General features: G+C 57.7%; 1 protein-coding gene across 1 annotated transcript; it reads left to right on the top strand.

Moving 5' to 3' along the window:
- The first annotated feature begins 1,731 nt into the window (after positions 1 to 1,731).
- Positions 1,732 to 26,316, top strand: TMEM132E (transmembrane protein 132E). Its single transcript, XM_059487242.1, has 9 exons — positions 1,732 to 1,804; positions 13,486 to 14,371; positions 15,664 to 15,804; positions 18,974 to 19,166; positions 19,394 to 19,537; positions 23,319 to 23,524; positions 24,098 to 24,377; positions 24,454 to 24,645; positions 25,288 to 26,316. Exons 1-9 carry the CDS (start codon positions 1,732 to 1,734, stop codon positions 26,314 to 26,316), a joined length of 3,144 nt encoding a protein of 1,047 aa, XP_059343225.1.
- Positions 26,317 to 26,984: the final 668 nt, after the last annotated feature.

Below are 26,984 nucleotides of genomic sequence, written 5' to 3'. Positions count from 1 at the left end.
TGGCACTGAGGAGGGACAATGTGCAGGCGTGGCACAGGGGGGACACGCTGCAGGTGTGGCATGGAGGGGACAATCTGCAGGTGTGGCACAGGGGGACACATGCAGCAGGTGTGGCACACAGCGGGGACACGGTGCAGGTGTGGCACGGAGGAGACAATGTGCAGGTATGGCATAGGGGAGGACACACAGGTGTGGCACAGGGGGGACAATGTGCAGGCGTGGCCCTGAGGGGACAATCTGCAGGTGTGGCATGGAGAACACACCTTGATTGTCCCCCTGTACATGCTGCAGGTGTGGCAGGGAGGGGACAACCTGCAGGTGTGGCACAGGGGGGACAACAATGTGCAGGTGTGACAGAGGGGACAATCTTCAGGGTACACGCTGCAGGTGTGGCACAGGGGCAGCCAGGTTGGCCAAACGCGGCTGCTCCTCCCCGCACTCCCCTTGCCCAGGAGGACTCGGAACCCCCCCAGATTTCACCACGCCGGGGCAGGGCCGGGGAGAGGGAGGAGGAGGAGGAGGGAGTGGAAGAGGAGGAGGAGGAGGAGGAGGAAGGCGCCTCCCCCTGCCGCTCGCTGGCACCCAGCGGAGCCCGATGCGGCTCGGGCCGGGCGAGCGGGCACCGGAGCGCCCAGCCCGGCCCGGCACAGGCTGGGGGGGCCCCGGCAGAGCCCCCCTGAACCTCCCGAGCCCCGGGCACCCCCTGCCTGCCTCCCCCTGCCTGCAGCGGGGGGGACACCCCGCCTTTACCGCGGGGGACCCCCTCTTTGCAGCGCTCCTGGCGGGGTCCCCCCGCTGCCAGCGCTGAGCCCGGGGTGTCCCCCCACCCCCGAGCCCCCCGAACTTTGCCTTGGGATGCGGGGACTCCGCCGCCGAGCTGCTCCTGCCGCCGATTAATCGCATCTGCCTGGGATTAATTATTCACCCGGCTCTGGGTTGTGGTTTTCGCGTTACGTTCTTCTTGTTTTCTTGGTTTTTCGGCTGATTATTTTTTTTTCGCCCGTTTATCTTTTTCCTCAGGGGGAGCGCGTTAATTCCGTCTTTTATTTTATTTTTTTAAATTTATTTTTGCTTCCCCCCCTCCCCTCAATTATTTTTTTTTCCCTTTTGGAAGAACAGCGCTTGGAATTCTGATTTTCCTTCTCGTGCAGGGTTTAGCGTGGGGGGGGGGGGGTGCTGTGTGCTGGCGACCCGCACCCTGCAGCAGCATCATCATCATCATCCTCCTCCTCCATCGGCACATCGGGGCTCTGCTTTTACCCTCCGGGAAAAGGGGGGGGGGTTCCACGTGCTCCGCGGCTCCCGAGGAGGAAGAGGAGGAGGAAGAGGAGGGGGGCGCTCCCCCGGCCGCCCTGCAGGCGCTGGGGGGGGGTTGCGGCAGCTTTGGGGTGCGGGCTGGGGAGGGGTGGGGGACCGGAGATGGGGCGCTCTGCTCGCTGAGCTGGGGGGGGGCAGAGCCGAGCCCCCCCATACCTGACCCGGTTCCTTCCCCCCCCCCCGCCGCCCTCCCCAAAATTCCGCCGTGGAATTGGCTGCTGCTCCCGGCTCGCACGTGGTTGGATTTAAGGGGGATTTCTGTGGGGTTTTTTTTTCGGTGCTTGGTTTGGATTCCTTTTATTATTATTATTATATTTTTTATATATTTTTTTTTTCGCCACTGGGGTGCCTCTTTTTTTTTTTTTTTTTTTTTTCTCCCCCCCACTGCTTTTTCTGGCTGTCCCCCACCTTGCAATGGCCTCTCTGGAGAAGATGCTGCCCGGACCGGCCGCGCTGCTCTGCTGCCTGTGCTCCCTGCTGCTCCCCGGTAAGTGCTGGCAGGGGGGGGCAATATTTACAAATACATCTCTATTTTATCCGTGCCTGCAATACGGGGCTTTGCACCATCTGCCCCCCCACCCCCGGGGCACCTCCGTGTCCCTCCGTGTCCCCCCTCCCACGGCCACCCCCTCCCCGTGGCCCCCCAAAGCCGAATGGGTGAAGATTATAGAGTTTATTGCTGGCTTAATAAAATGACAGCTTGTGCTTGTGAGCGGGCTGGGCTGCCAGCAGGGTGGCAGGGGGACACGCCAGCCGAGGGGGTGTCCCCTGACCCCCCCCCGTTCCCTCCCCGAGTCTTGTCTCCTTAATGCAGAGCTGCTTTAGCGGCAGGATCAGGGGTTTATCCGCTATTATCCACTCGCTGATCCCCCAGACCCCCACCCAGACACTTCCCTGCTCTGTGATGAGTTGCTGGGCAGGCTCTGCCCGGGTTGGCAGCGTTTTGGGGTGGGGGTGCAGCCCCTGGCATCCCCCCCCTTCCCTCCCGTGGGTTTGGGGGCCCTGCAGCCCCTGGCTCTGATCGCATCCCGAGCGCCGCGGTGACATCCCGGCCTGTCCTGGTGACAGCACCTGCTGCTGGGGGCTGTGATGGGCCAGCGAGGGGTCACACAGCCCCAGGGACACGGGGCTGGCTTCCAGGAATGATTTTTGTGGATGCTTTCCATTTAAAATCGAGCCCCGGCCGCAGATGCTTTTCCCAGCCCGGCCAAGCAGAAAGTGGGGGCTGTTTGCAGTCTGGGGGGGGCACTGGAGCTGGGGGTGTCCTGGGGACTCTGCCCAGCTCGACTGACCCCTCCAGGAGCTGCGGGGATCCCTGGACCGTGCCTGGCTCTGTGTGACACCAACAGCCCATGGCTGAGGCACTTTGGGGGCTCTCCCAGCATCTGCAGCACCTGAGGGTCCTGTAGGAGCTTGAGGAGGGTGAAATAATGAGGAGGGGGATACTGGGAGCATTGATGGGGGATGGAAGGGGTTTTCCAGCCTGGAAATCCAGATCCCAGTGGAGCAGCAGGGATGCTCCAGGCTGTGGAGCCACAACTTTCCGTAGCATCCATCCTCGGGGGTGGCAGAGCTCCCTGTTCCCACCCCACACTGTTCCTGGGGTGCTCCCCGGGCAGGCTTTGCTGGCACAGCTCGTTGGGAGCCCCAGCTTGGGGAGGCAAGCAGGATCTCCCCCTGCCCCATTACCCTGGAGCAGATCCAGCTGTCTGGCTGGGCTGTGGGAATGTGATCCGTGGGGAACGGCCTCTGCTGCAGGGGCTGGATGTGCCCCCTGCTCCCCATCCCCTCCCGGGCGTTTCTGATCCCCCATTGCTGCTGGGACCCCACAAACCCTCAGGGTCAGGCCTGGATGTGTCCCCTGGGCTGGGGGATGTGTCCCCTGGGCTGGGGGATGTGTCCCCATCACTGGGGGATGTGTCCCCATCACTGGGGATGTGTCCCCCATCACTGGGGGGTCCCCAATGTCACCGTGAGCTGGGTGAGGGTGCCCTGTGCCAGGGCTGTGCCCACGGGAAGGGAAACCTCTGCCAGGAGTTTTTATTCCCCTTCCAGGACGCTCAGCTGCCCTCTCTGGCCTTTCGTGGCCAAATAAAGGTCTCGGAGGGAGGAGGAAAAAGCCACGGAGAGCTCCTGATTCTCCAGAGCTCCTTCCAAAGGGCTCGGGCTGGTGGTGGGGTCAGCCCGTGGTGAAGCAGTACCTGCCTCTCCTGCTTGCAGGATTTCATTCCCTTTTCCCCTTGTTTTTTATTTAGGAGCAGCCCTCCGTGCCAGCCTCGCTCCCCGGAGCTGCTTGGCCGAGGCCCCAGATCAGCTGCTCACAGAAATTGGGATTTTTGGGGGTTTTTTGGGGGAATTTCTGGGGTGGGATGGCCACAGGATGGACAGACAGACATGTGGAGCATGAATGCTGGTGGTGTGTGCTCGGTGCAGTTGTGCTGGGACCTGTTGGGATGCAGCACGGGGGGATTTGTGGGTTTGTGGGATGATTTCAGCTGTCTGTAGGGTTGAAGATGGACTCTTCCTCTTCCCTCAGCTCCCTGCAGCGTGCCTCAGTTTCCCTGCTCCCAAACGAGCTGGAGGCTCTGCTGGGGTGATCCTGTGCCAGAATTCCAGGCAGGTTTGGGGTCCTGTGCTGGATCCCACATCCCATCCCATTCCTGGCTCCCTGCACACCCCGGACCAGTGGGATCCTGGAGGAGCAGGATGCTGCTCCAGGGCTCCCTGGAGGATGGTGCCTCAGTTTCCCTGCTCCCAAACAGCCTGGAGGCTCTGCTGGGGTGATCCTGTGCCAGAATTCCGGGCAGGTTTGGGATCCTGTGTGCTGGATCCCACATCCCATCCCATCCCTGGCTCCCCCTGCACCCCAGACCAGTGGGATCCTGGAGGAGCAGGATGCTGCTCCAGGGCTCCATCCCTGCCGGGGTCTCCAGCCAGGACACCCCAAACCCAGCGGGGAACACACCCCAAACAAGCCCCGTGCCCGTCCCTGTGAGCAGCTCCAGCTCCGGGGTTTTCACACCAGCAGGTGGAGATGTGCCATAACTTGGAACCGGGAACCTACACCCGCCTCTGCTCGGGGAACACCGGGAACGTGCCCCGGGAACCCCTCCCGGGGTTTTCAGCCCCCCAGGATAGATTTTGGGATGAGCATTCCCAGAAGCACGAAGGGCAATGGGATTTTTGGTGGGTGGGTAAAGGGGAGGACCCGGCCTCTGGGTTAACGTGGCACAAGTTTTACCTTGATGCCACAGAAAAGGGGATGTGCAGGGATATTCCTTTTGGATTTTAGCTCTGGAGTGCCCGTGTGTGACCCCAAAACCCGCTCCAGCTCCCCCAAACCCCCAATACCTGAAATGCCAGCCAGATGCTGAGATTTAAGGGTATGAAGTTGAATTTCCCCCTTGGGAAATTCTTTTCTTCTCCCCCTTTTGCCCTATTGGTGTTTTTGAGAGAAGGGAAAAGGCTGAAGGATATAATTGAACAATGATTTTGGGGAGCACCAGCCACAGGGTTTAGTCGTCATCCAGACCTGTCCTTTTGGGGGAAACTGAGGCAGGAGATGGGGTGGCAGCACCCCCTGGCTGGGGATTGCCCAGGAATTTTTGGAAACCTATTCCTTGAGAATTTGTTTCATCTCAAGGCTATTTCCTTGAGAATTTCTTTTTAAAGTGCTACTATTTAAACCGCTCCAGCTGCTGAGATCCCTCTCCCAGCTCCTCTGCACCCTAAAAAACACAAAAAAAGGGGGAAACTGAGGATCCTGCAGAGCATCCCCAGTGTTCCATCAGCACATCCCAGCTCCAGAGCCTGTTGTGGAGGAAGTTAGGGGGATGTGGCATTACCCTGGGGGATGGTGGGTGAGGGGAGAGCTGCTTAGACAGCACAATTTTGATTTTTTTTTGGCTCCTGCACTGCCTGGCCAAAATAATGTTGGGTGTGTGCGAGTTGCTGGGTGTCCCCTCCCGCGTGGCGCCTGTCACTGCCACCGCAGGAGCGTCCCATCCATCTGGAAAAGGTCACTCTTGCTAATCTAATCAGAAGCTTTTATTATTAAATATGTGGCTCTGCTAACGAGCAGCCCCCCAGGCAGGCAGGCAGGGATGTGGGACACGCTGGGATGGGGCTGGGGACACCAGGGGATGAGATGTCCCCTGGGAGTTGTGGTGGCAGAAGGAGGAATGGTTCAGTGGGGTGGAGCGAGGCAGTCCTGCTGCTATTCCCCAGGGAAAAGGAGGATGGAGCTCCCCTAATTGGAATTTGGGAGCTCTGGGCTCCTCCAGCCGCGTTTGGGGGTGGCCCAGCTGGGCTGGGACATTTCTGGGCTGTCACCTGTGCCGCCAGCAGAGGTTGGTCCTCGGGATGTGCCTCTCCCTTTCCCTTGAGCTGCTCCCTGACCTGTTGCTGCTCCTGGCCTGTCCCATGTCCCTCGTCCCCTCTCACCTTTGGAGGACAACACCACCAGGGATAATTCCATCTTCTGATGAAGCCACTGTCACCTTCTGCTGGGCATTTTCCCACCACCTGGATAATATTTGTCATGCTGGATTTTCCCTAAATGCCCAAGCAGGTGCTGCTGGGGTGGCTTTGCTACCTCACGTGTTGCTGTCACCTCCCATCCCCTGCAGGAGTTTGGGTTTGCTCCGAGCTCTTCCCCAGGACTGGCAAAACACGAGAATGAATTAATTTTTCATTTCTTTTTTTTTTTCCTTTAAGGAGAAGCTGTGGTTTTGCTCTGGAGGATAAATCAGGTTGGAAATGCAATCCCTGCTGCTGCCGGCTCGGCGCGGCTGCGGGATCAGCTCCTCTCCTGGAGCCAGGGAAAGGGGAGGAATTCCAGCTGTGTTTGAGCTCCTACCACTTCCCAGCCCTGATTTTGGGGGTCTGGGGCTGATGTTGGGCCCCAAACCTGAGATCTGGGGCTGGATTTCCCCTGGGAAATCCTCTGGAATGGAATCCGGCTCCACCGCGCGCCACCAGAGGGAAAGGAATGAGCTGGAATCCTTCTGGAAGGTGTTGTGGGCACAGCCTGGAGTGCTGGGGAGGCAGCTTGGGGACAAATTCAGTGTTCAGAAGGTCCTGGAGGGCTGTTCCTGCTCCTGGCCCTGCTGGCAAGGGATGGAGAGGGGATGAGGTTATCCAAGCAGGACACGTGGCCTTGGGGGTGGCCCTGCATTGCCTCTGTCCCCGCACTGGGGTTTTGGGGGTTTGTCCCTTGAGAGCTCCTGTCTCTGTCCCTGACTCCCATTTCTGGCTCCCCAGGTGGTTTTGGCAGGGGATAGACAGGGGATGGGGTGATCCAAGCAGGACGTGTGGCCTCAGGGGTGTCCCTGCATTGCCTCTGTCCCCACACTGGGTTTTTGTCCCTTGAGAGCTGCTGTCCCTGTCCCTGATCCCCATTTCTGCATCCCCAGGGGTTATTTTTGGAGGAGCCACCTGGGCTGCTCCCATTGTGGGGCTCCCCCAGCCCAGCAGCCCCACAAAACCTTCAAGGCTGCCTCATTTATCCCAGGGTATCTCCCCTCCCTTTCCTTTCTGGACATTCATATACTTCCCTGTTCTTTTTTTATCCCTCCTTTTTAATTAATTTCTTGGTTTTTTTTTTTTTCCTCCCTTCTCTGGGAAGGCCTTCTCCTCCCCGTCCCCCAGCCTGTCCCTTGTGTGATTTGTGGAAATTGCTCTAAAGTAGCTGCTGTGTAAAAGCCTTGCTGGCTCCAGGAATTTATGGCAGGCTGCGCCTCTGCACGGCACATCCCATTTAGGCCATATTTATTTATTCCTTTAGGTCTCTGGTTTGTTGGTTTTTTTCTCTTCCCCTGTTTTGTTTATTCCCTTTTATTAATTTCCTGGGGGAAGCACTGCTGGAATGGTTCCCTTTTGCTCCATGCTGCTTCTCACCCCAAAAATATCCCAGGATATGTCCCATCAGTGTTACTGGATTTTATTGGTCCTGCTGATGGAAAAGCCAGGTTGGACTTTTGGGAGAGGGAGAATTCTCAGGGATCTACAAGAAAAGCCCACCAGGCACAGCTCTGTGTTAGAGAATCCATTCCTGCTGCTCCCAGGACTCCAATCTCAGAACTCCAACCCCAGGACTCCACATCCCATCCAGTTCCCACTCAATTCCCACCCCAGGCTGATTTTGGGCAGCAGTTTAACCTCTCAGAGCCATGGGAATTCCCAGTTCATCCCTGCCACAGCTCCTGGACAGCTCCAGGAGCATCCCTGCATCCTGCTCTTCGCACGCTGTGTGCCAGGGGAAGGTGATTCCACATTTGTAACAATTATTCACTTAATTGAGTTCCAAATAGCTGGGACTGGAGATGGAGGCTCTGGATGCATCAAGAGGGAAGGGGGAGCTTGTTGTCATTTATGTCACCAAAACCAATTTCCAAGGCTCTGCCTGCAGGGAATGTTTTGGAGGTTTCCATGAGGGGTCTCTCTGTATTTTCTGCTTTTGGTTTGTATTTAATTCCAGGCTCTTTTCTTTTTATACCCTGGGATTGTGGAGTGGAGAGGGGCACATGCTGGGGCTGGCTGAGTTTTAGTGGAGGTTTGGATGATTCTTTTCTCCCTTTTTGTTGGTTTTTAGGGTGTTTGGAGGCACTGACCCCACTGGGGTGGGAATGTAGGGTGGCAGGGTCAGTGCTGTGGGATGAGGAGGGAAGAGATTCCCCGGAGAGGCAGGGAGATGTCTGAGCCTGACCCTTCCCTGGGACCACCTCCAGCTGTGGGAACATCCAGCTGTGGGAGCTCCAGATGTGGCACATCCCAGGTATTTGGGGCCATTGCCACCCCTGTTTTCCCTTTCTGCTTGGTCCTGATGGATGGGGTGGCAAAGTCTGAACCAGCAGATTTTGGGGCTGGGCCTGGGATCCACAGGAGGCTCAGGGGAATGGGGTGCAAGCAAAGGGAAGTGAGAGGTCCGTGCTGGATGTCCTCTTTGGGGGCTCCTGGTTCTCAGGGTTTTGGGCGGATCCATCACTCCACTGACTCCTCTGGGTATGTTCTGCCATTATCACCCTGCTCAGGGCTAAATTGTGACCTTGTCACCCTGGAATGTCACTGGAGCTGGCGATGAGGAGCACTGGTGGGCACCAAAATGCCTCCACAGGAGCTGGGGTGGAACTCTCTGGCAGGGACAGTGACACCCCCTCCATCCCTCCCTGGGCATTTGGGGTGGCTTTGTCACTATGGCAGCTCAAGCCGCTGCTTTAGGGACAGCTCTCCCGCCTTGTTCCCAGCTGGGACACCACGGGAGCCTGGCAGGAGCTGTGAGAGTCCCACATTCCCTGGAGCTGCGTTCATCCATCGATTCTCTGAGCCCTCAGTGCCACCCATTAACATCCAGAGAGCTTTGAACCCCTCTGGGCTGACCTCAAACCTCCCCTCCCTCCTCTCCAGGGCTTTCCCTGTGTGCTTTCCCCCCATAAGTGGGGATATAGCCCCGGGAGCCCCTGCTGTGGCCCAGGGGATAAGCCAGGATCAAGATTCCCCCCTGGAGCGTGGCTGCAGTGATCCCAAGGCTGACAGCTGGGCTGGGCTAAGCTGCTGGGGAACAGGAGGAGGAGGATGATAAGGAGGGTCTTCAGCCTCAGGAGAGCAGGTGGGAGCAGGGATGGAGGCAGCAGGATGGAGATACTCTGCCTGTGCCCTGTTTTCTGGGGATTCAGGGCAGGAGGGGAAGGTAATTGATTGTGGCTCCATCCTGTCTGTCTGTCCTCCTCTACACCAGGCTGGCCAAGCCCAGCATCAGGAGTGGGGATGATGATGGTGATCAAGATGATGGTGATGATGTCATCCTGGATTTTTCCTAAAAGCCCAGCCAAGTTCTGCTGGGGTGGCTTTGCCACCTCCCATCCCCTGCAGGAGTTTGGGTTTGCTCTGAGCTCTTCCCCAGGCCTGGCAGAACACGAGAATGAATTGATTTTCACAGGGCACCCTGATGCTGGGAGGATGTGCAGGGATTTTGGGGCTGTTTTCTCCCATTCTGGGATTTCAGGCAGGGCAGGAGGGCGCTGACCAAAGCAGGTTTCGGCTGGGGTGGCTTTGTCACCTCACATGGCACTGTCACCTCCCATCCCCTGCAGGAGTTTGGGTTTGCTCTGAGCTCTTCCCCAGGCCTGGCAGAACACGAGGATGAATTGATTTTCACAGAGCACCCTGATGCTGGGAGGATGTGCAGGGGTTTTGGGGCTGTTTTCTCCCATTCTGGGAATTCAGGCAGGGCAGGAGGGCGCTGCCCCTGTCCCCACGTGCCCTCCCGGGCAGGCAGAGCAGCTCAGCACATCTGGCTCCGTGGCTGGGGCACATCTGGCGGGGCAGATGTGGGGCTCCACAAAGGGGTCACCAGTGTGTGTTTACATCTGGGCAGGTCCCCCCAGCTTCCCGAGGGACACAGGGGTGTCCTGCCCCGTCCCACCGCCGGGCTGGGGGTGGCTGCTCAGCCCGGGGAGCCCCCGGGGCAGCGGGGATGTGCCAGGCATGCATGGAGAGCTCTGCTCTGGCTGCCCGTGCCGAGCTGCCGGGGTGCAAGGGCCAGATGGGCCCCTCAGTGCCGGCCCAATCAACCCGGAATGCAGGTCAGGTGCTGCAAATCCCGCTCACCACAGCGGCAGCGGGGCTGCAGGGCACGGCCAGCCGGCAGGGTTTAACCCTTCTGTCCCCCAGAGCCGGCCAGAGCGGGACCTGAGGCCACCTCCCCTCCCGGGGGCGACAGGGAAGCAGGGGCTGGGGACAGCGGTGTGGGGACTGCAGACTCCTGGGCTGTGCTGTCTGTCCATCCTTCCTGTCTCCTTCCAGGCACCATTCTTTGTTGGGTCTTTTCCTTTTCCTTTTTCCTTCTTTTTTCCTTTTCCTTTTTTTTCCCTTTTCCTTTTTTTTTTTCCTTTTCCCCCCCTTCCCCCCCCTTTTTTTTCTTTTCCTTTTTTTTCTTTTCCTTTTTCCCTTTTCCTTTTTTTCCCTTTTCCTTTTTTTCCCTTTTCCTTTTTTTCCCTTTTCCTTTTTTTCCCTTTTCCTTTTTTTCTTTTCCTTCTTTTTCCTTTCCCCTTTTTTCCTTTTCCCTTTCCCTTTTCCCTCTTTTTCCCCTTTTTTCTTTTCCTTTTTTTTTCTTTTCCTTTTTCCCCCCTTTTCCTTTTTCCCCCCTTTTCCTTTTTTCCCCCTTTTCCTTTTTTCCCCCTTTTCCTTTTTTCCCCCTTTTCCTTTCCTTTTTCCTTTTCCTTATCCTGGAGCCGTTCTCTTGCTGTCCAGCCACTTTTGACCTCCATCCTTTATTCTCCCTCCTGTTTTATTTATCCCTATTCCCCCTTTCCCACAGCTCCACGCACCTCCTGCCTCCCTTCTCTTTCCCTCTGGCTGTAATTCCAGCCTGGGTTAGACCCGCTCCTGTCGGGATTAGTTTAGGGCCAGGCAAGGGAGGCGCCGCTCCCGTCCCCTCCCGGCTGCAGATTAGAGCATCGTTTAAATGCATTTTGTCCGGGGAGGAAATCGCTTCCCTGGGTGCCGCCAATCCGCCGGCGCTCGACTAATCACGGCCATGCCATTAATCTGCAGCCTGGCCCTGTCCCCGTCCCTGTCCCCGCCCCAGCTGGCAGGGCCACCCTGCCTGTCCCCATTGTGGCACCAAAACGAGTTTGGGAGACGCTTTCCTCGTCCTGCTACACCAACCCTGATTATCCAGCAGAGAATCCCCACGGAGGGAGGGAGGGAGGAAGGAGCTGGGTGCTGGAGGGGATAAATGGCACCCAAACCCTGTGACAGAGGGTGGGTGACACAGGGTGCCCCTCGCAGCAGGCACTGGGTGCTCACCAGGCTGGCACAGAGCTTCTCCTGTGACACCAGAAATTCTGCAGCACCTCAAGGCTGGATTTGCTTGGGGCTGTGCTGGGCAGTGAGCTGGGTGGGATTTGGGTGGGTTTTGGGTGGGTTTTCCCTGTGAAATGTCCTGATGCTGCTGCAAACCCCAGAGGTTTTGGAGGGCTGAAATCTGATGCTGTTTCAGTGTGGGTTGAGCAAAGCCCTTTCCCTGTACCCAAGTGGGTCCAGTTCACGTCGCTCCAGCTGCCGGATCCTTTTCCTCAAATAATCTCATGCCTTGGAAAAAAAAATCCCCTTTTCCACTCGTTGGGGGTGGCAGGAGGATGCAAACCTTCACCTTTCAGCAGAAAACTACTTCTATGAACCACGAGGGCAGAAAGCTGCTGGTTCTGGAGCAGTGCTGGTGTCACTGAGCTGAGGGGCACCCATGGGTGCATTCCAGGATTTAGCACCTCTCCTGCACCTCCTGGCTCTCTAGGAGATGGGAAAACAGGCAAAGCAAGCAGGATTGGGGTGGCAGGGGCTGGAGCTGTGGCAGCGCATCCCCATCATTCCCACAGCCCTGGGGAATTCTCTGCCTGGCTCTGGGACACCTTCCATCCCGGGATGCGGATCCTGCCTGTCCCCTATCCAGTGCTAATCCTTTTATGAGCCCTCTAAGCTGCTTAACTCCCCTGTGCCCTGCAGCAGAGACCTCCCTGCCTGGGCTGGGGGTTCCTGCATCCCTGGAACCTGAGGAAATTGGCTGTGCCAGGGATTCCTGCATCCCTTGAGCACAAGGAATGCAGCTGGGCCGGGGGTTCCTGCATCCCTTGAGCCCCCAGGAAAGCGGCTGGGCTGGGGGTTCCTGCATCCCTTGAGCCCGAGGAAAGAGGCACTTTTAGGGCTGGAAAATTCCTCTGGGTCCTGGCACGCTGCAAAGCCCCAGTGGGGAAGGGGGACTGAGTGATTGCCAGGAGAGGAGCCGTCACATCCCCACCTTTCCTCGCCGTGGTTTGACACCGGTAATTTGGGCTCTGCTGCTCGGGAGCCGCTTGGGAGCGGCTGCAATCAGTGCTGGGAACGGGGGATGCGGGGAGCCGAGGGGAGCGGGGGAGATCCAGCCCTCCTGGGAGTTCCTGGCAGCCGCTGGAGAAGGCAAAGACCTTGAGATGCCTTCCAGGCTCCCACAGCTGCCAGCACAATGCCTTTCCCAGGAATATTTCCGTGGGTTTTCCCCTCTGCTTGCAGGGCGGTAACCAGATCCTTCCAAGGGGCTCGGGCAGCCCTGGAGTTATTTTCTTAAGGCAAAATTGATCAAAATGAAAGACAAAAGGGGAGTTTTGAAGGGTCCTGGGTGCTGCTGGGGTTTGCACAAAGTGGCACGGACATCATCTGTGTCACCTTTCCACCAGGTCTGGAATAATTTGGTCAGGGACAGGTTTATCACAGTGTGGGTGACACTCCTAGGTGGATGGCAGGTGACAGACTGGCTGTGACACCACCCTTAAGGTGGGTGTGGAGACAGAGCAGATCTGGGGGCTGATTTAACCACCTTCCCTGGGTGATCTGGGAGCTGGAAGCAGAAAGAAAGTCTTGATGATAATGATAAATATGTGGTGGGGTCTGCCAGGCAAAAATTAAACTGGGTGTAACTTTTGGTCATGAGCCTCTGGAGAAACTCAGCATCCATGCCTTGGGAAGCAGGGATGGAGCTGGGATGAAGCCAGTCCTGTTTCTGTGGAAGGGTTTGTGCTGGTTCAGGCAGTGCTGGGGTGGGTGACCACTGCTTCAGTGTGGGGGGATAGAATGTAAGAAAATAAAGATAGTGCAGAAGGTTATCTCACTCCTGAAGAGTTGCAGCTGTACTAATCACCAAAGATTAAGAACAGGCCTGCCCTTAACAGGCCACAGCAGTGTCCCATGAGGATGAGTGCTACAAAAGAGTGGGTTAGCTGGGTGAGGAGAGAGCTGGAGTTTGTTGGCTGGGCTGTGAAGAAGAAGGAGTCAGTGCTGTGAGGAGATGCCTGTGAGAAATCACTGAGAAGGTATGGGAGATGAGATGACAATGCTTTGGGCTCCCCACCTGAGGCTGGATGTGGCTTCAGCACACCCTGGACACCCAATCCCATGATGGTGGCTTTGGCTCTGCTCAAGCTCCTGGGTTTGTGGCACAGAAACCCGGCCAGGGTTTGTGGCTGGGTTTGTGGCTTTTGGTTTGTAGCACAGAAACCCAGCCAGGCTCTTGCTGGTTTGGGGGGCTGAAACTCCAACTCCTCCTTGCTCTGCTCTTGCTTGGCTCAGCATTCCCTGCCCAGGAGCTGTTCCAGAGGGGATGCCCATGCTAACCTGAACTCTCCCTCCCTTCTGCAGCCCACGCCAAGGGCCCAGCCCCCAGCCCCGAGCCTGCCGAGCCCCCTGGTGCCATCCTGCTGCCCGTCAGCTACCGCCTGTCCAACACCCGCCTGGCCTTCTTCCTCAAGGAGCTGGGAGCCAGCCCTGTGGGCAACGGCAGCGCCCCTCTGCAGCGCTCCGAGCCTTTCGTCGTCTTCCAGACCAAGGAGCTGCCCGTCCTCAACGTCACCCTGGGGCCCTTCAGCACGGGGCTGGTGCTGCCCAAGGAGCACCTGCAGCCCTCCAGCACCTTGGAGGTGCCTGACCGCCTCACCGTCAACTGGAAGGTGCGCGCCTTCATCGTGCAGCCCCGGCTGGTGGCCAGCCAGCCCGTGGTCCAAGTGCTCTTTTATGTGGCCGGTCGTGACTGGGACGATTTCGACGTGACGGACCGGCTGCCGTGCGTGCGGCTCCACGCCTTCCGTGACGCCCGTGAGCTCAAGAGCTCGTGCCGGCTGCGGGGCAGCCTGGCCATGTGCCTGGTGCAGGCCGAGCTGCCCCACGCCTGGTTCGGCCCCTCGGCCGTGCCGCTGGGCAGGAGGAAGAGCGCCGAGAGCCTGGAGGGGGAGAGCCAGCAGGCAGAGCTGTACTACACCCTGCACGCCCCCGACAGCGCCGGGCAGTGCCTGGGGGATGCTCGCCGTGGGGTTGGTGGTGCCCGCACCGAGGGTCCCACGCAGCACCCGCTGCTGCGCATCGGCAGCGTCAGCCTCCTGCAGCCCCCGCCAGGGCCCGCCCTGCAGGAGCATCACCTGGATGGAAACGTCTTCATCCGTCTGCCCGACAAGCCCCTGAAGCCCGGGGAGGTGCTGAGCATCCTCCTCTACCTGATGTCCAACTCCACGGTGGAGCACTTCACCCTCAGGTGAGGCCCTGGGGCTGTGCCCACTGCTTTTGATAAGGAAAAGCAGCTGTTGGAGGGTGTGGTGTTTGTAGGATCTGCTGGAGGCTGGGTCTGGAATATCTGGAATTATTTGAATTAAATACCAATATAGCCAGATGGGACATGCCTGGGCTCGTCTGGCCCTTGCTGCTTGACCAATGGCGGCAGCTGCGGTGGTTTCACCTCAGAGACACCTTTGGCTGGCTGGATATTTCAGCAAAAAGTGAGTGTGCTACCTCAGGGGTCTCTTCCCTGACTGATCCATCCCCAGGGTCAAGCTACCCCACGTTGGGCGCCAATATATTGGAATTAAATACCAATATTGCCAGATGGAACGTGCCTGGGCTCGTCTGGCCCTTGCTGCTTGACCAAAGGTGGATCTGTGGTGGTTTCACCCCAGAGACACCTTTGCCTAGCTGGATGCTGCAGCTGGGCACTTGGGACAAGTCCAGGCATGCAGGAGCTCAGGTTTACCTCTGGTGGAGAGGCTTTAGACGAGGTGAAGGAAAGGAGTCGAGTTCTGCTGGAGGGTTTTGATCCAGAGCTTTATTCCTGGCCTGCAGGCCTCTGAATGCAGCACAGGCCTCTGAATGCAGCACATGGAATGTGGGTTTGCAGGGGGAGCTTCCTGCAGGAGAAGGCTGTCCATGTAGGACATCTCTGCACTGCCACTGTGCACTGCTGCCTTTGCTCTCCCAGTGCTCCCAGTTGCACTGGGATCCTGCCAGCAGCTCTGGGTTTATTCCCAGCCATTTTGGGGAGAAGATGTGGTACAGCCTTGGGGCTACTGTGAAATGAGGGTGGTCCCCCATATCCCCTCCTCCTGCCCCAGAACCAGGTGGGAGCAGAATGGGGTGGTGGGCAGGAGGTGCTGAGAACCCCAGTGTGGGCAGGTGTGCAGGGGGGGCCCCCATCACTGTGTGTGCCTAAAGATGGGGACACAAGCCCTGGCCACACCTCTTCAAAGGGCACTTGCGAGTGTCCCTGTGGCCTCTGGACCAGCAGGGAGCCCCTGGAATGGAGGATGTGGTGCTCCAGGTGCCTCTGTCCTTCACCCCAGGGGTGCCCAATGCCTGGGGTCAGCACTGGGGCTGGGGCTCCAAAATCCTTCTGGAGGGACAAAATGCCATGAAACAGGAGCTGGAATGGGCTGCTGCTGCCAGCCTGGGTGAAGCTTCCCACAGCCTGAAGGGATCAGGGAAAAAACTCCACCCATGCCATGGGATCCAAGAGTGCCTGAGGGTGAGGATCCATCCCTGACTTGCTCTCTGCAGGGTGAAGGCCAAGAAAGGTGTGAACCTGCTCAGCACCAAGTCCAGGAGCGGGCAGTGGCTGGTGAGCTCGGAGCTGCTGACGGGTGGCAAACACTCCACTGCCACCGTGGACGTGTCCAGGGTGGATGGGGCCGGGCCCAGGTAAGGGGTGCTCCTCTGGGAATGCCAGGGCAGTGCTGGGATTGGGCCTGGAGCAGCTCTCCCTGGGTGGCTGCAGTGCCACCTGGGCGCTCACAAGGGTAATTGAGGATTTAAACTGAAGGTTTCACGGCTGAGTAGTGAAGCTATGGAGATTCCTTAGTCTGGGGTGGAAGAATTTTAATTTTTTTATGAGGTTTTAATGCTGTGAGAGGCAGCAGTATTTTGCTGGCTATCCTGGTGTATCCTCTGGGAAGGAAAGGGAGAAAGGAAAGGTCCCATCTGAGCCCTAAAGTGATGGAGGAGTGTTGGATGGAGAGCAGAATCCCAGTCAGCACCTGAGACAGGCAGTTCTGCCCTGCTCACACATTCCTGAGATGCTGGGAAAGAGCAGCTGAGGAGAGCCCTGGAGATGGAGTTGAGAATGATCTGAAGGAGAAAGGAACCACAAAGCCAAGCTGAGACCTCAGAGGGTTCTCAGCCTGAAGGGGAGATGTGAGACTGGCAGGGCATGGCATGGGGTCAAAAACAGCAGCAGGAAAGATTCTAAAGTGCTGGAAAACAACAGTGATGTCTCTGTCACTGTGCCCTGGAGAAAGGGACACAAGGGTCTCCAGGAGCTGGGTTATAGCAATGGGATGTGCTCAAGTCATTCCTGTCCTCTGCTATGGAAATCTGCCCACATCTCTGTCCTCTGAGCAAATCTGGGGCCAATCTCTTGGAAAAAGATCTCCTCAGCTCTGCCTGCCCTGGTGTGACCTCCAAAGCCCTGCAGAACCAATTTCTTACCAGGAGAGCAAATTTTCCTTCAACCCATCTTGCTGCTTGCAAAATGCACCCAAAAAACCAACACCAGCTAAGGCTGTTTCCGAGGAAAAAGCTGTGGAGGAAGGCATGTTGTGGCAGTTTTGAGTTCCCCTTGGGATGGCTTTTGCAGCTGCAGTGTGCCTGGAAGTCTGGACTTTGTGGTTTCAAAACCTTAATCCTAGGCATAGCCCTAACCCTTGGTGTAACCCTAACCTTAGGCAGTAAAAGAAGCCCTGGGCTAGGGGTTCCAAGGAAAAAGCCATGGAGGCAGCCAAGTTGTGGCAGTTTTGTGATACTTTTGTGATTCCTTTGGCAGCTGCAGTGTGCCTGGAACTCTGGTCTTTCTGATTTAAAAACCCTAACTCTAGGTGTAACCCTAACCATAGGTGGGTAAATCAGCCTTGGCCTCATGGCTGATCCTGGAGAGTCCCCAGGGCCACCAGCCTCCTGTCCCTTGCACGGCCACCCCACAGCACAGAGAGCAGAGCTGCCAGCAGCAGGATCCTGTCCCCCTTCCCCCTCTCCCGCTGCCAGCACTGCTTCCAATCAGCCTGCAAAGGTTAGAGACGGGGGAGGAATTTAAAGTGATTACAATCACCTTTTAGACAAACAACTCCATCAAATATTAACGGAATGGAGAGGATGAATGACTCCAAGCCGTGTTGCCCTCCAGGCTGTGCAAACAGAGGAGCTGCTTCACTGGAGCCCTGGGGGCTTTTGGCAGTGCTGGCTGTGCAGAGAGGGGCTGTGAATCCTGATTTTTGGGGTCAGAATGGCCAATTTGGGGTGTTTTACATCCCAGGAGCTGCATCCTCAATTGTTCCCTCAATGCTGGCAGCCTGGCTCCTGCCTGTTCTGAGCAGGTGATGCTGGGGGAGGGCAGGGGATGGTGGCTAGGCCTGGCAGCATTTCTGGGACACCTTGGGGCACCCCACATCGAGGAGTCCCACTGCCACACCACCTCTGGCTCTGCTTTGCCTTTGGACCTGCCTCTTCCCCCTTAGCTTTGGAAGAGCAGCCAAATCTTCTTTTTAAACCTTGTGCCCTTTAGTGATTCCTCTTGAAGCCCAGAGCTGCCTTGGGGCAGAGCAAGACCCCACCAGCCCCTGTGGATCAGCTCCACTGCAAAGCCCATCACAGCTGCTGTGGGATGAGAGAGAAGGGATCAGGGCTTGCCGTGGCCTGGAGCAGCTCCAGCTTCTTGCTCTCCTCTCTCCCTGCTCCCTGTCACTCATTAGATATTGATCAGAGAGAAACCCAGCTGTGCCCTGCATCCCCAGATCGATGGGACCTTCTCAATTGCTGCTGCACTGAGATGAAACTGGAGCCAGTCCTGGCTTCCCTCCCACTGGAATTTCACTTTCCCTCCCCTCCTCGCTGGCTCCGGGGGGCTTTTACCACTGCTGTGGTTTGTGGGGGCTCTGGGATTTCCTCTGGGGGTGTTCAGCTTTTGGGGAGCAGTGAAGTTTGATGGGGTAGGGTTGAACCCTGCATCACTCCAAGGATTTGCAGGGCTGAGAGGGCAGGATCAGGTCTGTGGGGGTTTGATTGTAGGGATGGGGTGTAGGAATAATTCATGCTGTGGCTGTGAGGTTGTGTCCAAGCCATGATGTCCTGCCCTGGGGACACCCCAGAGGTGGTGTCCACCCTGTCCTTTAGCTCCATGTCCTGCTGTCCTCAGCCCTGGCACTAATTTGTGTGTGTTTGCTGAGCTGATGGTCCTGGGCTGTTGTCCCCTGCCCATCCTCCCTCACAGGCTGGGCACAGCCCTGTCCCATGTCCCAGCTCAGTGCTGTCCCACCTGCTATGTGGGCTTGAAACTCTCCCGTGACTCAGTTTCCCTCTGGGATCCCCTTGGAAAAGCCTGTAGAGTCACCAGCTCGGGCTGAGCTCATGTTTTGACACTTGTTTGTCACTCCTGAGTGTTCTGGGTGTGGCATCTGACCTGAGTGTCCAGGCAGGAGCAGTAAATCCATCCACACTGCTGGGAAGATGGAGTCAGGGAGACAAGGCCAGCACCTGCAGCCACCCACTGTCCACCCTGCGATGTCACCCAGCAGCCCTGGCAGAGCTGATGAGGCTGTTTTGTCCTGCTGGGGGAGGTGGTGAAAAACATTTTTCTCTCCCACTGGGGAGATCCCCATGGGAATCTGCAGAATCCCATTGGAGCAGCCTCTGCAGAGATGGTGTCAGGGCTGCTGGGTTTGGGTGGCACCCACTGCCAGTCCCCCTTGGCAGCCTTGGCAGCTTGGGGACACCAAGGACACCCACTGGGGACTCTGATGTCCTGGAGCTTATCCCAGGGCATCTGTAGGACCTGGGACAGCCACCTGACCATGTCCCCTCCTCCTGTCCCCCTGCCCAGGGATGGGGACTCCTCATCTGAGATCATGCAGCTGGATTTCGAGATGGAGAACTTCACGAGCCAGTCGGTGACGCGCCGCATCATGTGGCACATCGACTACCGGGGCCGCAACCCTCCGCCCGACCTGGAGAAGGTGGTCACGGAGCTGACGGTCATCCAGAGGGACATCAGGGCCATCGTGCCCCTGGCCATGGTGAGCAGGTTCCTGCCCTCTGTTGTTACCTGCTTTGAGGGTAGATGGATTGACCACATGCCCTATAGCATCCCTCCATCCCTCCATCTGTATGACCGACCATCCATCCATCCATCCATCCATCCATCCATCCATCCATCCATCCATCCATCCCCCATCCATCCCACCCACACCCAGCTCCTCCTCTGCCCTCTAACACGATGGTGCCCTCCCCATGCCGCCCCCAGGACACAGAGATCATCAACACAGCCATCCTGACGGGGCGCACGGTGGCCATTCCCGTGAAGGTCATTGCCATCGAGCTCAGCGGTGACATCGTGGATGTCTCGGCCATGGTGGAGTGCAAGTCCAACAATGAGGACATAATCAAGGTGGGTGTGGGGAATGGGGGGGTCTTGCGGCCCTCATGAGTGGCTGGGGTTCTTCCAGGAGTGCTGGCCCCAACAGCACCCTGGGCTGGAGCTGGTGGCTGAGCTGATGTGGCTCACAACCCCACCCAAACCAAGTGTCAGCCCCTTGGTGGCTCCAGTCTGTGTGACCATGTTCACAGGGGTCTTAGGTTGAAGGAAGAGATGAGGATCTGACTCCATGTTTCAGAAGGCTTGATTTATTATTTTATGATATATATTACATTAAACTATACTATAAGAATAGAAGAAAGGATTTCATCAGAAGGCTAGCTAAGAATAGAATAGCAAAGAATGATAACAAAGGCTTGTGTCTCGGACTCTCTGTCCGAGCCAGCTGGGCTGTGATTGGCCATTAATTAGAAACAACCAACATGGACCAATCAAAGATCCACCTGTTGCATTCCACAGCAGCAGGTAATCAATGTTTACATTTTGTTCCTGAGGCCTCACAGCTTCTCAGGAGAAAAAATCCTAAGGAAAGGATTTTTCATAAAGGATGTCTGTGACAAGTCTGTGCAAGCTTCTCCCTGGGGTCTGTTGGGAGAAGGACAAGACATTTTGTCACTGTCCCCAGAGAGGCCATAGGATACTCCCACGCTGGCAGCAGCAACTATGGGTTATCACAACACTTAGAGCTGATAAGGGGAAATATTGTCACTGTGGGCTGAGCTGCATGCTTCCATTAGCACTGGCACTCAGGCTTTGAGTGACATTGATGTCCTGATTGGATCAGGGGACTGGTGAGATGGGAATGATGGCAGGAAAAGGGGAGCTGAGGGGGAAGATCCAGGTGGGAGAGGTGCTGATAGGCCAAATGCCAAATTCTCCCTGTCCCTGCCCTGAGGCAGCCCCCGATCCTCAAACCCTCCAATTTCCCATCACCAGCCCTGTTCATCCATATACATTTTTCCATCCCTGAATAAATCCATCTGCCCACTTGCCCGTGTCACTCTGCCACCATTTCCATCCATCCATCCGCCCCCAGACATCATTCCCTTCTCCTGAACACCTCCCACCCCTCTCCCTGCGTGCACCCGGCCAGCTCTCCCTTTCCATGCTCTGCTGGGCTGGGCAGAGGCAGGGAAAGGGTCTGGATTCTCCAGGGTGCTGTAGCCCCTTGTCCTCTTTGCCACAGGGGTGATGGCAGAGCTCTGTCCCCGCTGGGATTTGGTCTCCAAGGGGGACACCCAGTGCCCCAAAGTGCTTACCCAAGTTCTTGACTAAAACTCACACCCGTGGGATTTACAGGACCGGCTCTAATTTATGGAGCCCGGTTCTCCCCAGCGTGATAAAACACTGAAGCAATAATACACTTCAGGATGGACTCCAAGACACTTAAACTGTTTAATGTGCTGCCTTTCTGCTCATAAATCTATTGGCACTCTGTCCCCAGCCCTGGGGGGAGCAGGCACATGCCCAGGAGCTGGGATGAATGATGCAGGGAGCAGCCCTCCGGCCCCGGCTCTCGTCCTGCTCGGAGCCCTGTGCCATTTCTTGCTGAGTTATTTGGTGTTTGTGTTGGAGCTTCATTTCCGAGGGAGCTCTCAGTTACCTGCTGAGATCGGGGAGTATGATTGCGGTGTCAGGGCTCTAAACCTGCTCCATAAATCACAGCTCATGGAGTGGGATGTGCTATCTGTTACTGTAAATAATTTAACGTGAGGGCGGGCTGGGGAGCTGCCTCTGCCCGCTCTGGGGTGGCTCCCTGGTGGTTGCTCTCTTGTGTAACGTGAGATTTGTCCTGGGATCGGTGTGGACATGGCTCTGAAGGATGTGGTGGGAGAGGATGAGTGGGAGTTGTCATGCTCATCCCCTTCTGTGGTGACAAAGGTGTACAGGAGGACACTCAGGGTAGTATGGAAATCACCCCCTATTTTTAAAATGCGTGGTGATCTTGTGGGCTGTGGAGGGTCACACAGGGAGTGGGAGATGCTCAGCCTCACCTGTGTGTGACCCTTCTGAGAACCCCACACTCCACATCCCCCAGAGAACTCCCCAGGAGCTCAACGGGACCAATCCTCAGGGACCCTGCTCACCCACAGCCACCACCAGCACCATGGTGGCTCTCCCCACTCCTGGGGGCCTTGGAGAACATGTGTGTCCCCTTGATCCCAGGCCTGTCCCCGTGCCAAGCTGGGAACTCCTGGCCACAGCAGTGGAGGCAGTGGTGTTTGGCTGGGAGCCCAGGCAGCCCTCAGCCTCTGTGTTCCTGACAGCTCGCCGTAAATCCGGGAAGTTTCCCCGAACAAGCTTCATTTCCGAGCTAATCTGCACTCACTCCATCTTCGGGACAGGCCTGGCGTGCAGGGACCTTTTGTTGTCATAGTTTCAACCCCCTCGTGGCTGCAGAGCAAGTGGTGCCCAGAAGGAGGTGCCGGGGGGTTTATTAGCCGAGGCAACGCAGGCAGAGCCCATCGTGTTTATTGTGATAAATGGCACAATATCCAGAGATCCTCTGCTGCAGGATTCACCTGGGAGCTCATCTTTATTCAGGCGCCGCCTCGTCACGGATGAGATTGTCTTGTCAGACTTGCTGAGCTGGTACCTCTGATAGGAAGACAAGGAACAAACCATGCTGCATCGCCCTTCCCTCCTGGGCCCAGGAGCTCAGATCCAGGGCTCTGCCTCCTCCACCAGCCCCAGGGGACTGTGGACACTGTGCATTGAGCTCCTGGAGCTGTTGTAGAAGTCAAATCCTGCTGTGGGCTCAGAAAAGCAAGGTTCCTGCGCTGGTTGCCCAGAGATGCTCCTGGAACAGGCTGGGAGAGAGACAGGGATGCTGTCACCACCACTGTCAGCCGCCTGCAGCCTGGCCTCAGCCCTTTATCAGCTATCAGAGAATCCAGGGATTCACAACTGCTGGAAATCAGCTCTTGAGGTGCTCAGTGCTGCTGGCTGAGCAAACGGGTTCTGTTCTTCCCAGGATCCAACAAATCAGATGCAATTCCTGACAGGGATGAGAGGCTGGAATCCCCTTTGGGTTGTCTTCTGCCACTCTGGCTGGGAAGGAGCTGTTGGCTGGTGAGCTGAGCTCAAACCCTGGGAGATGCTGGCCTGGTGTCCCCTGAGTTCCTTAATTAGCTCAGGCAGGTGGTAATGAGTGACCCCCTTGTAGGATGAGTTTGTTTTATAGCAGATTTCACTAATGGCGTTTGAATAAATGGGAATTACAGGAGGAGGAGTGAGAAGAGGTTCAGGGGGATTCATTCAGATCACAGGAATCCTGCTCTGTAGTGAGCAGGAGGGACAGGAACAAGGCATTGGTGGGGACAGGAATGAGATGGGTCTCTGCTTGCTGCCTCTTCTGGAGGAGATTTTGGGGCAAATTTCCAGGTTGAACAATTTGCAACCTCTGTAAAGCATCCGTAGGTCCCTCTAGCTCAGGGACAAATCAGCATGGGGGCCAAAGAGAAACTGAGGCACCAAGTGGAGGTTCTTGGTGAGGTGAGAGAGAGTCAGGGCTGACTGGAGGACCTATGTCAAGGTGGACATAGATCTGTGGATCCACCTCTGCATGGTGGACAGGGGAAGTGGATCTGTGCCTCAGGAGGACCTGGGTCAAGGGACATTTTGAAGGGTGGACATGAGGTGTGCATCTCCCTCTGAGTAGGATCTCCAGGAGGAGGGAGCATCCCTGCTTCAGGGGCATGAACTGGATTCATGCCAGGTGACATTCTGCTCTTCCTGCCATGATCTCTGCCATGTCTACAGGACCATTCCCACCCTCTCTCTTGTCCCACAGGTTTCCAGCAGCTGTGACTACGTCTTTGTCAGCGGGAAGGAGTCGCGGGGCTCCATGAGCGCCCGGGTCACCTTCACCTACGAGCACCTGTCGGCCCCGCTGGAGATGACGGTGTGGGTGCCCAAACTGCCCCTGCACATCGAGCTCTCGGACGCCCGGCTGAGCCAGGTCAAGGGCTGGAGGGTGCCCATCCTGCCGGACAGGAGGTGGGTGCTGAGGAGCCGGCCTGGAGAAGGCAAGGTGTAGATGGTGGTCATGGGTTAATTGTCTTTTTCAGCTACTTCATGAGGGGGTTTTAAAGGTGGTGGGGAAAGAGGTGTCTCAGGGGTCTTTGGTGGAAAGGGGAGAGGTCATGGACACAGTTATGGGGAAGGAATAAATTTCACAGTGAGGTTGGTGGAGAACATCCCTCCTTGGCAGTGGTCAAAAGTTCCCTGGATGAAACTGGGAACAGCCAAGATCCCAAGTCCCTTTTTTGAGGTCTAGAGATGTCCAGGTGTCCATCCCAAGCAGAGATACCTTGTCCTCTCATTTGTTGAGTGGGCAGAGATGCTGGTGACCCTGCTGTTACCACGTCCTGCTAAATCCCCTGAATCCTTCATGGACAATGGGCATCTTTTGCCCTGGAGCCACCATTTTTTGGTGACGTTTCGTTTTTCCCTGATTGGCCACCTTTCCTGAGGGGGCCTGAGGAGCCATGATACAGGGAGCTTGGCAGCACTTCCTACTCACTGCCCTGTTCATCCATCTGTCCGTCCGTCCATCCATCCATCCCGCAGGTCGGTGCGGGACAGCGAGCACGAGGAGGATGAGGATGAGCGGAAGCAGAGCCGGGGCTGTGCCCTGCAGTACCAGCACTCCACGCTGCAGGTCTTCACCCAATTCCACACCACGGCGGCCGAGGGCACAGGCCAGGTGGTCACCATGCTGGGGCCGGACTGGCTGGTGGAGGTCACCGACCTGGTTAGCGACTTCATGCGTGTGGACGACCCACGAGTGGCCCACATGGTGGACAGCTCCACGCTGGCCGGGCGGGAGCCAGGGACCACCCTCTTCAAGGTACCCCTGCCCACCTTTTCCCCTTCTTCCAACCTGGCTGGGCTGGTAGGGGGTGACAGAACCTTGTCCCCTGCAGGTGGTGTCCCCGCTGGTGGAGGCAGTGCTGGGTGAGACGCTGGTGACGGTGGCGGAGGAGAAGGTCAGCATCACAGACCTGAAGGCCCAGGTGGTCTCCAGCCTCTCGCTGTCCCTCCACCCCAGCCCTGGCAACAGCCACACCATCATCGCCCGCACGTCCGTGCAGCAAACTCTGAGCTTCTTCAAGCAGGTGAGGCCAGGGGTGCATCCAGGCCTGGGGAGGAACTTGGGGTGCAGCCTCCTCCTCCCAAATCCTGCCCACGCTCCAGCCCTCACAGCACCCACTGTCCTCACAACACCCTGGTGACCCCAAAACACCCCAGAAACCTTCACAGAGACCTGTGATCCAAGTCTGGAGACAGGACACAACTGTGGGGACAAAGGGGGAGGGAGGGAATCCTGTACAGCTCTGGGAGCCACATCTGGGATTTGGGTTGAGCCTGGGCAAGCATAAGAAATGTGGAGAGAAGAATAGGCTGAGGAGAAAAACCAGGGAATGGTGGGAACAAGATGGATTATGGAGGGATAAAGGGTGGATTGGATGGAGAGGTGGATGGGGGACAGACAAAGGGGTGCAGGTGGGACTGGGCAACAGGTAGGGATGGAATCCCGTACAGCTCCTGGCCCAGCTCTGGTAGTCACACCTGGGATTTGGGTTGAGCCTGGGCAAGCACGGGGAACGTGGAGAGAAGAACAGGCTGAGGAGAAAAAACAGGGAATGGTGGGAACAAGATGGGTTATGGAGGGATAAAGGGTGGATGGGAGGTGGACAAAGGGATGCAGGTGGGACTGGCCTCCTGCTGGGCAACCGGTGCGTGTGTTGGTCCCGCAGGAAGCGCTGCTGAGCCTGTGGATTTCCTACAGCGACGGCACCACGGCGCCCCTGTCCCTGTACGACCCCAAGGACTACAACCTGGTGGTGAGCAGCCTGGACGAGAAGGTGGTGTCGGTGACCCAGGACCGGGCGTTCCCCTTGGTGGTGGCCGAGAGCGAGGGCGCGGGGGAGCTGCTGCGGGCCGAGCTGGTCATCTGCGAGAGCTGCCAGAAGACCAAGCGCAAGAGCGTCCTCTCCACAGCCTTGGCCACTGTCCGTGTCCACTTTGGCTCTGAGGAGGACCCCACCTACGACTATGACCACGTGTCCAGCAGGCCGGGGCTGGGGGAGCCCGGGGCCAGCACCACCCTGCGGGCAGAGGTGGACAGGAAGGCGGAGCCGAGCCAGGACAGCCGGATGTCCAGCGCGTCCCACCCCACCGAGGACTTCCCCACCATCCCCACCGGCTTCGTGCAGGTGACGCGGGGGCTGACGGACCTGGAGATCGGCATGTACGCCCTGCTGGGCGTCTTCTGCCTGGCCATCTTGGTCTTCCTCATCAACTGCATCGTCTTTGTGCTAAAGTACCGGCACAAGCGCATCCCGCCGGAAGGCCAGACCAACATGGACCATTCTCACCACTGGGTCTTCCTGGGCAACGGGCAGCCCTTGAGGGCTCACAATGACCTCTCCCCGCAGCCCGAGAGCCCGGGGAACCCGCTGGAGAACGTGCAGACCTGCTGCCACGGGGACCACCACAGCAGTGGGAGCTCGCAGACCAGCGTGCAGAGCCAGGTGCACGGGCGTGGGGACGGCTCCTCGGGGGGCTCCACGCGGGACCAGAGCGAGGACCCGCTCAACTCGCCCACCTCCAAGCGGAAGCGGGTCAAGTTCACCACCTTCGCCACCATGCCCTCGGACGAGCTGGCCTACAACTCCATCCCCATCGCCGACGAGGAGGACTTGGAGTGGGTGTGCCAGGACATGGGGCTGCAGGACCCCGAGGAGCTCCACAACTACATCCGCAGGATCAAGGAGATCGCTTAACGCAGGGGCAGCAGCAGCAGCGGGGACGGGGCGGGAGGGAGGGGCTGCCACGCTGTGCCATGCCACGCCACGCCGTGCCACGCCGCCACCACGCTTCCCCGGGGCCGGGCACCCACGTTTGGCTCCTTCTTCCGCACATCTCACGTCCTCACCCCCTCCAAAGGCGCCTCTGGCGGGGCCTTGTTTCAGTTTTCCTCAGCGGGTGTCCCAGGGGAGCAGCAGCACAGCGTGGCCTCCCAGGGGATGGGGTCACAGCTCAGGGTGTGCAGGGGGAGGCTGGGGGTCCTGCTGGGAAGGGGCTGGGAGAAGGGAGAGATCCCGAATTCCCCCCGGATCCCAGCAGGGAGGTGGTGGGTGAGGGCTCCCCAAGGGCCTCCTCCAGCCTTTGCTGCGCTCAGTTGCACAATTTTGGAGGTGAGGGCTGGGTCACCCCGTGGTTTTTGGGGTGTTGGCCCACGCTGGGTGATGCTGCGGGAGGCAGGAGTGGGGGGCACAATGACCACAGGCCCAGGACACTGCTGTCCCCACCACAGCCCCAAATTCCTGCTGTGCCCTGCTCCCTGGCTGCTTGGGCAGTGTGAGGGTGGCCAGTGGGGCCATTTGCTGCCCACCCTGCCTGTCCCTCTGTCCCAGTGCTGGGACCCCTCCACCCCACAGCCCTGCTGGGG

Source organism: Ammospiza nelsoni, chromosome 21, assembly GCF_027579445.1.
Source record: "Ammospiza nelsoni isolate bAmmNel1 chromosome 21, bAmmNel1.pri, whole genome shotgun sequence".
Taxonomy (NCBI): Eukaryota; Metazoa; Chordata; class Aves; order Passeriformes; family Passerellidae; genus Ammospiza; species Ammospiza nelsoni.
Note: the sequence above shows the minus strand (reverse complement) of the source record. Positions and strands in the feature narration are given on the sequence as shown.